General features: G+C 36.1%; 1 protein-coding gene across 1 annotated transcript in view; it reads right to left on the bottom strand.

The window, feature by feature from the left end:
* The window catches only part of itgb1a (integrin, beta 1a), a 40362-nt gene that overhangs the window by 2648 nt on the left and 27714 nt on the right, over window positions 1–10000 (bottom strand). The window contains exons 6-15 of the mRNA XM_016440638.1: window positions 9168–9406; window positions 8377–8532; window positions 8190–8285; window positions 7112–7201; window positions 6898–7038; window positions 6597–6799; window positions 5001–5239; window positions 3010–3232; window positions 1416–1645; window positions 384–526 (exon numbers count right to left, since the gene is read on the bottom strand). Of these exons, the coding sequence (XP_016296124.1) occupies window positions 384–526; window positions 1416–1645; window positions 3010–3232; window positions 5001–5239; window positions 6597–6799; window positions 6898–7038; window positions 7112–7201; window positions 8190–8285; window positions 8377–8532; window positions 9168–9406 (1760 nt within the window). The remainder of the gene's footprint in view (window positions 1–383; window positions 527–1415; window positions 1646–3009; window positions 3233–5000; window positions 5240–6596; window positions 6800–6897; window positions 7039–7111; window positions 7202–8189; window positions 8286–8376; window positions 8533–9167; window positions 9407–10000) is intronic.

Below are 10000 nucleotides of genomic sequence, written 5' to 3'. Positions count from 1 at the left end.
GGTGTGTTGAGGCAAGTTGGAGCTAAACTCTGCAGGACACCGGCCCTCCAGGACCCAGTTTGGGCACCCCTGAATTAAGTGCACTTCTTTTTCACATGTGCACACAGATCTGCTCAGAAAGTGAGCCAGCAGAGGGCAGCAGAGCATCATCCTGACTGACCGCAGCTGCCCGCGACACACCCAGAAAAACCAGGCCCTGAAAATCCAGAAGCCTTTGCTTTACGTACTTCCACAGCTGCCTTACAATCCAGACGGAGCACTCGTAAAGAGGAAAACCACACTTCTGATGAAACAATCTTGGAATTTTGGGAACTTCAAGTTTTAAAGCACGAGCTCAAATAAAAGAGTTCTTGGTCCAGTTTAAAAGATTTTTTTTTTCATACCGTGTCCCACTTGGCGTTCATCTTCTCCTTCTCAAACTTGGCGAACTCGCGGCGGTCGTGAATGATCATGAGCAGCTTCCAGATCAGGAGCAGAGCTAGACCAAAAACCAAGCACACGTCATTAAAGGGGTCATATGATGCTGCTAAAAAGAACATTAATTTGTGTATTTGGTGTAATGCAATGCGTTTACATGGTTTAAGGTTCAAAATACACATTATTTTCCACATACTGTACATTATTGTTTCTCCTCTATGCCCCGCCTTTCTGAAACTCGTTGATTTTTACAAAGCTCATCGGTCTGAAAAGCGAGGTGTGCTCTGATTGGCCAGCTATCCAGTGCGTTGTGATTGGTTGAATACCTCAAGCGTGTGACGGAAATGTTACGCCATAATACCATATTTGGAAACACACAGCGTCTCCACGACAACAATACTACAGCAAGAATAAAACTTACGACTTCTTTCTTTGCTTAAACATTTGGGCGGTGTTATGCAAATCTTCCCACACAGTAGCTATGTTTCCATCTACCTATTTTTATGCGCATTTTGGAATATCGCATAAAGCTCTCCCCAATAATCTGTTCTGGGAGTAAAGGTCCTTGCACACTGAGTCCAAAATTTTCGTATGCGTTTTTCGTTTTTTTTTTTTTTTCCGTGTTCGACATCCTTTCCTATCAAAATGCTTGCTACGGATGCAAAAATGCAGAAAATCGAACCTGATCCGAATTTTTTTTATGACAAACGAACGTTTCGGAGGCAGTGTGTACACGTGATTGACACAACATGAGGTCGTATTTATTTTTTAACGTGCAAAAATTTCAGACCAGACCTTTATTCTTTGCAACTTTACAGATCTTATATACTGTATGCACGAACAGCTTGTAACACTCCAAAGACAAAGGAAAACTTGAAATTGCATCATATGACCCATTTAAAGCAAACTAACTCTCATGCAGCTAAAGTAACAATACAAGTGACACAAACTCAGATATCTAAACCATGGCTCTTCTTTGTATTGATACGAAGCCTCACCTAAAGCCTCCACCACATGCACCTCCTTCTCTGTGTTGTTGACGGCGTAGGTGTAGTAGAACCAGCAGTCGTTGGCGTCTCTCTCCTTGCAGTGCATGAGGGGGAAGGCCTGCACCGGCTGAGGGAGTTTATCTCTGTCCTTCACCTTGATGAGGTTGAAGTAGCTACAGTCTCTCTCACAAGTGTCTTTCTTCTCTCCTGTGCCAAACGCCCGGCACTGCACACACTCCCTGAAACAGGAAAGAGCCGGTAACACTGCGAGTTCAAGTGTGGATTGTGAAACCTACTTAGGATAGTGGGTTTTCTTCCACACAGCAAAAGGCAAATATATATAAATGGTAATATTGCATTGGTTACAAACTCTGCAAAGAAACAGGGCTGATATTACACTTTTTTTAAGGTGTCCTTTTTACAGTATAATTATACATATTTAAGTACTGAGTAATATTAATTTACTACATGTACTTACTATATGGTTAGGATTAGGGTTACTTGCATGTAATTATGCATAATGTATTGTTATTATAATAGTAAGTGCATTTAACATGTGTAACAAGGACACCTTAAAATAAAGTGTTAGCAAAAACTCTACTAACTGTACTAATACCACAATAGTTGCCCATACAGCAAATAATAATAATAAAAAATAATAATGAATACAAATCTGAAAATATATTTTAAAATATAAAAAAAACTGGCAACACACACACACACACACACTTTCTTTCATGCATTTATTTATTTATTTATTTAATCTTATCACAAAAATATTTTGCAGCACAACTGTTTTCAATATTGATAATAATCAGAAATGTTTCTTGAGCAGTAAATCAGCATATTAGAATGATTTCTGAAGATCATGTGACACTGAAGACTGGAGTAATGATGCTGAAAATACAGCTGCGCATCACAGAAATACATTACAGTTTAACAGTTATTCACTTTGAAAAAAGGTATTTTAAATTGTAATAATATTTCACCATATTGTGGTTTTTATTTTATTTTTTCATTACAAACTTAATTTCAACTTTATTTCAAACTTTTAACAAGTGGTGTCACACTTTTACATATCTATGTTTACCCAACTAATATCCAAACTGATATATTTCTGTTTACATCAAAGGATATTTGTCATTTTTCACCCTAAAAATAAAAGAAATATGAAACTATTTTGAATTTTCTGACATTGACATTCTATTGTCTTTAATGCATGCTATAAATAATTGTTTGAATTAACTGAGTTTAGTTTATACATTAAAAAAAAACATATTTTGCTAAATGTATTTCAAGATTGGGAATGTACTTTTTTTTTACCACTTGCAGTACATTTTATAATATATTTTTGGCATTTGAAGATTTAAACAAAAATATTTAAAATTTGAAAAAATATATTTCATAAGCCATGCTGTTTACATCATATATTTAACATATATTATATCTATTTTGGACAGAAAAAACATATATTTTGCTGTGTAAGTGGTAACCAGCATATCATATGTTGTGTTACAATTCATCACTGAAGCTGTGCATGCACTGAATGTAGTTTAATCTGTCACACATTGTGTACACAGACGTGTGCTTGTTTTCCACTGACTTGTGCTCAGTACAGACTCCGGGGCAGGTGGGGCAGATCTCACAGGTGGGCCCCTGGAACTTGGGGTCGGTGCACCTGCAGGTCCCGCACTCACAGATCCCCCGGCCGTTACAGATCTGCTTGTTGGAGGCTAAGCAGGTGGAGGCGTCCAGAGAGCAGTCGCACGCGCTTCCCGTGTAGTTAGCGTCACAGATACACACCCTGCACTCACAGCGGCCGTGTCCTGCAGGAAAACCACCACATTATCCCATTTAATCACACATTTTTCTCAGACATGAAAATATCAAGATGATGTGTCATAGTAACCCCTTGAAATAATCAATAGTTGTTTTTTGACATTTTTATGGAAATGTGTGTGTTTTATGGTTGGTCACAGTTGTGGGATCATGTGTATACCGAAATAAAATTATTTCTGCAGTCATCAAAATTCTTATACATCTCAGCCCAGTTATTAACCCATTTTAAACGGTTTCATCACATTCTATGGTTACTATTATACAGATAAAAAACACTTATAAAACACTGAATAGGTACACTAAAATAAAAAAATACAAAAAAATAGTTATTATCCCACCGGTTACTATTGTGACCATCAACATGTTCACTCATTCTATGTCCACACTCAACAAAACTGAATAATTGTGAATTCATATATTAATACTAGACACCTTAAAGATAACGTGTACCAAAAATCTTTGTCATATCTTTATGTTAACATACTTTACTATCCTTTTGTTTTGGAGCCTTGATGCAGCCATCATCATCTCATGGTGCAAACAGGAAGTAATATGCTATGGTCATGTGACAATTTGCACTAAACGTGTGACGCTGCACATATTTGAGACCCTTTATTTTTTCCATATTTGCAGGAAATGCACTAAAACACCAGTTAGTAACATTTTTAGAGCTTTATACATGAAAACCTTCTTTATGTAACAGGCATAGAAAGTATTATGTTCATATATATATAGAATTACACAAAAAATGTTCAAATGTGTACCTGATATGCCTGTCTGTGTGTGTGCACCTTCCCCTTTAAATTTCTGACTGCAGTGTTGATCCTAATTTCCTGTCTTTGCACCTCCTCTTCCCTTTCTCTGCATGGGAGAGGTGGGTTTCTAATGAGCTCTGATTAATCCAGTTACATCTTTTTCTTTTAAATTACCTTTCTACTTAAATCTGTCATCTAAATCATATGTGACATTATTTTTCATGCATATTTGATTATTTTTGTATTTTCATCAAGTTTGGTCACTTTTTTTGTCCTTTTGTGAACTCTAAGCACGTGCTAATTGCATTGCACTCTACATTCACCTTGCAGAAACTAAATTGACACCCGTCTATAAATACTGTTTATGTCTTATCAGATTAAAGAAGAGTCGAGCCGTCATCTGATGTCCATCTGATTACTGCATAAGAAAACACCGGTTACATTTACGGTCGCTATTGTGACCAGTGGGATAAAATGTGTCCCTGGAGCACAAAAGCAGTCTTAAGTCGCTGGGGGTTATTTGTAGCAATAGCTAACAATACATTGTGTGGGTCAAAATTATAGATTTTTCTTTTATGCCAAAAATCATTAGTATATTAAGTAAAGATCATGTTCCATGAAGATATTTTGTAAATTTCCTACTGTAAATATATCAAAACTTAATTTTTTATTAGTAATATGCATTGCTAAGAACTTAATTTGAACAACTTTAAAGATGATTTTCAAATAGTTGTCCAAATATTGTCCTATCCTAACAAACCATACATCAATGGAAGCTTATTTATTCAGCTTTCAGATGATGTATAAATCTCAATTTCAGAAAATTGACCCTAATGACTGGTTTTGTGCTCCAGGGTCACAAATGGGTTAACCACCTTCATCTGCTCATTTCAAACAGTCTTCCTCTGCTACCCAAGCTGCTTTTCTTCTATTAATGATCTGTCGGATCTGTCGAGTGATGTATTGGTGACATGCATGGTCTAAAAAGAAAACAGCTTGCCTCCGCAGAGTTTATTATTGGAGCGGTCGCAGTTGAAGTTGTCGCACTCGCAGAATTTGCCGCTGTAGCGCTCTTCAGGATTGTCCCTCTTCTTGCACTCGCAGGTGCCACACACGCACTCGCCGTTATTGCTGCAGATGTCCGTGCCGTTGTCCTTGCGGCAGTTCTTGTCCAGGTCTTCGGTGGACACCTCGTCTTTTCGACATTCACACTGCCTGCCCACACGTCCCTTATTGCACCTGAGAGGACGCAGAGTAGCTCACATTTACTCACGTAAAGTCTCTCGCTTACAGGTTTATGGGGTTTTCAAGCATCAAAACAATGATGAGTTTAATACAGCTTTATTTTTTTCCGTGCATTAGAATGTCCTGTTTAAATTTATTATTATTTTTTTTTCTGAGCAACATGCTTATCATTTGTTTTTACCATGATTTGCAGAAGACACCCACAAAAAATGTCAGTCAGTGTAACAATAGTTCATATAAATGTAATAACAGTTCACATATTTTGGCATCATTTTTTACTAAGATTATTTACATCAAAGATTCAGTGTTACATTTAACCCTAAATCAACAAAAACTGTATTTTGAAAAGTAAATCTTCATCAGAAGAGTAATTTTTGTTTTGCATTGTGATATTATTTTCATTGACATTGCATCTTTAATGTATGTATTTAGACAAATCATTGCATTCTAGATTTGTTTTTACTGTACAGTAAATGAATGTATTATGATAATGAGAATTACAGAGAAAAAGTCCAAGCAATTACAGTAATTACAATTCAATTAACAATTACAATAAGACTTTTTTATATTTCCATTGTTTCTTGTAAATGGGAATTTTGTGGGAAAATATTTTGATATTCAATGAATAAAAGGATTTAAAAATGGTCTTAATTTTATGCAAAATATATTGTTAATTGTTCTTATTGTTCACTAAAACTATTCAAATAATTTTCATTAATTGAAAAAGCTGACAAATACCTAATGTAATCTTGGATGAAAAACACGGATGAAACTTAGAAATGTTGCAGAGGTTTGTTTAAATTGAAGTGCTCAAATTTGACTAAAAATAAATTAAAGCTAATTAGAAATAGAACTAAAAAGACTCATAAAAATGACAAAAGTAAACAAAACATTTAATATAGGATTGTTGTTCAACCGTAATTTTGCTGCGAGAATATTTTTTGTGCACAAAAAAAAAACAAAGACTTTATTCAACAAGTATTCTCGTATCTTCGTAAAATTACAGTTGAACCCCTGATGTCACATGGATTATTTTAACAATCTCTTTGTTACATTTCTTGATCATGTTAATTACATTGCTGTCTATTGGAGGGTCAGAGAGCTCTCGGAGTTCATCAAAAATATCTTAATTTGTGTTCCGAAGATGAACGAAGGCCTTACAGGTTTGGAACGACATGAGGGTGAATAATTATTGACAGAATTTTAATTTTTGGGTGAACTATCCCTTTAAGCTGAGTATTTGCAACTTGCTTCACCTTCCAGGAAAACTCATAAAATGTAATTTAGCAATGAAACACAGTCATTTGTTTTTCTGAGCAAACGCAGGACTGTTATGTGAGGAGAGTCTCACCTGCAGGCTCCACACTCAAACGTGCCGTTGCCGTTATGACACATGTCACTGTTCTTGATGCCGTGTTTGTGACATTCACACTCGCAGATGAAGTTGAGCAAGATCTCCACCTCCTCAGTGAAGCCCAGGGGCTTGATCTTAATGCTTTCAGGTTTGACTTGTTTGGGGCAGCCTTGAGCCGTGATATTAATGTTGAACGATACCTGGGAATGCAGTGGAAACAGAAAACGACTCAGAAACTACAGGCTGGCGGTTTCTGCTGTGGATGACGGAGGATGCATTTGTGTCGATGTGGCTTCACCTCGTCTCCGATGGAAATGTTAGAGCACTTTCTTCCGTTCTCTCCCTCATTCACCACTCCGTTCTTACAGCGCGACTGATAGGTGATGGTCACTCCTTCAGGAAGCTTACTGTTCTCAAGGATCACCTCTGAGGAAAGAGACTGAGAGAAAACAGCAATCAGCCCAGTTTCTTTAAAGACGGCAGATATTTCTAAAGAAGCTTCATCGGCTCACATTGTAGGCATCAACAATGAGATTGATAACATTGCTGGAGTTTGCAGAGAGCGTCCCCACTGCAGACTTTGGGATCAGGTTTTTAAGTTCCTGTGGAAAGAGAAAAAAACATCCATGGATCTTCAGCACAGGGACTCGGGGTGTTTGTTTTACAACAGTCCTGTTAAACGGCAGACAGGAACTTGAAATTATGACCTTGGCGTTCAGATCATTCCAAGCTGGGAAACTATTTTGGGCTTGTGGCTTTTCAAATACAGAGAAGCTGGATTCAAACTGTGCAGATGCCTGTGAGTTTTAGTCTCGCAGTGGTGAAATATTTGATATGGAATTTCATATTACAATTAATTCGTCTTGTCTCCAGCTATGGCTCGTTCAATGCAGGTCTATGGGATTTTGTTGCCTGTTTTATCACTCAGCAGGTGAATATTATAAGACTGATCACTTAGAAAAGTAATAGCATATCTTGCCTCAAAAAGTCAAAAAAAACAAAAAACAATTCTGGGTAAAATATATTTTAAATATATGCTAAATATATGTTGTAAACAGTGAAGCTCACCAATAATAATTATTATTATTAACGCAACATAGCAAAACAAACATTATTATTATGCACAAAAATAGCACAGAATATATTTATGTAAATATATTTTGAAACACATTATAGAAAATGTTGCTTATTTGTCCATGTTTTGTATATTTTGAGACATATTTAAAAAATATATATATTTGATTTTCTTTCATTCTTTTTTTATTTTTTGCTGTGTGGGATGATTTGAGTACTCAATCATGCAACAACAACAACATGTTATGTGCTTACATTTAATACGTTCATGATTTGTGAGCATTAAGGATTGGTTTGTATCCAAACAGAACCACAAAGTTTCCTACGTTTAGACTAGTGTGGAAAAAGACTAAAGCCCAGGTGGAAACTTTTACAAACTGGCCAAATACAAAGAAGAGAAAAATTCTCACGGGGAAAGAAAGTACAGGCTCCAAACAGAGAACAATACGAGTGTTTTTGCTCAGACACACACCGTTCCATACACACCACTACGATTGTAATCATCTGCGGACCTACTTTGTAAACAGGCTGAAACTCCTCTGTAACTGCAAAGATGGTCTGGATGTTGTTTTCACTCAGTTTCTGAACCAGGTGGGCGATGGATGGGTAATCCTAGTCAGGAAAGGAAATGAAAAGCTCTGCTAAATCTGTCAAACATCCAATAGTCTGCTCTGAAAATCACCTGGAGATGTCTTATACGTACGTAATAATGGCTCATGGTGTACATGTTGTTTTCTAAGTGGCATTTCCCATCATTGGGAAGCACGATTCCACCTAGTTTGCCATCGCCGGCAAAATGGAAACCTGCGTCTGTGGAGAAGACCATCAAACGAGTGACGTTTCTCCAGCCGATGTGCTCCTGAGAGAGAAATGAAAAAAAAAAAAACAGGAAGGAGGAGAAAAATTAGGCCAATGGATACAAAGAGTGAAGGTGCAAGTACAAAAAGAGATTGAGGACACAAATGATCATATGTGACCCTGGAGCACAAAACCAGTCATAAGGGTCTATTTTTTTTAATTGAGATTTATACATCATCTGAAAACTGAATAAATAATCTTTCCATTGATGTATGGTTTGTTAGGATAGGATACAACTATTTGAAAATCTGGAATCTGAGGGTGCAAAAAAAATCTAAATATTGAGAAAATCATCTTTAAAGTTGTCCAAATGAAGTTCTTAGCAATGCATATTACTAATCAAAAATTAAGTTTTGATATATTTACGGTAGGAAATTTACAAAATATCTTCATGGAACATGATCTTTACTTAATATCCTAATGATTTTTGGCATAAAAGAAATATCGATAATTTTGACCCATACAATGTATTTTTGGCTATTGCTACAAATATACCCCAGCGACTTAAGACTGCTTTTGTGTTGCAGGGTCACATATTACTGTAGCATAACCAAATAATAAAAAATAACCAAATAATGACTCATATTCTCAGTGCATAGTAAATAATCGTCCTCAGTGATGTTGTTTTCCACTCACTCCACAGACTGCCACTTGCATGATGGCATCAAACCCCCCCTCAGGTGAGTCCAGGTTGCCAGATATCTGCTGTTTTCCCACCAGACTGTTGAACTGCTCCCCGTTGCTGGTGAGTTTCAGCACGTTCTTGTAGCTGAAGGGGCTGGTGCAGTTTTGGTCCCCTGTGCAGGGGTTCAGGAGCTTGGCTGGAGTCGTGCTGATATACGGCATCACCGTCTTCTCCACAAAAGAGCCAAAACCTATCCGGAAATTAGCAAAGCAGCGTCTTAGCTTGAAATGCATGCCTGCTCTTGTTTCTGTGGCAGTGTGAGGAAAGTTTTGATTATGTCTTATTTTAGCATTTTATAATAATGTCATATTCTAGTATTGCTGTCAAACGATTAATCGAGATTAATCGCATCCAAAACATCCAAGTTTTTGTTTACATAATATACAGTATGTATGTGTACTGTGTTTATTTATTATGTATATATAAATAAACACACATTCAGTATATATTTTGAAAATATTTACAAGTATATACATGTATATATTTAAATTATTATATTTTATATATAAATATATTTAATATATAACCATAACATATTTTTCTTAAAACTTTACATGCATGTGTTTGCATTTATATATACATAATAAATATACACAGTACACACACATATATTATGTAAACAAAAACGTTTATTTTGGATGCGATTAATCGCGATTAATCATTTGACAGCATTCATTCTAAGTCAAGGTTTTCGTAGCAGGTTTCATGAAAATTTGTTAAAATGAGTCCATAAAAAGCTGACTTGTGTTTATTTACTCTGTTGAACAGGTTTTCAGCATTTTCT

This window comes from Sinocyclocheilus anshuiensis, unplaced genomic scaffold, assembly GCF_001515605.1.
Source record: "Sinocyclocheilus anshuiensis isolate Anshui unplaced genomic scaffold, SAMN03320099.WGS_v1.1 scaffold79, whole genome shotgun sequence".
In the NCBI taxonomy this organism is placed as follows: Eukaryota; Metazoa; Chordata; class Actinopteri; order Cypriniformes; family Cyprinidae; genus Sinocyclocheilus; species Sinocyclocheilus anshuiensis.
Note: the sequence above shows the minus strand (reverse complement) of the source record. Positions and strands in the feature narration are given on the sequence as shown.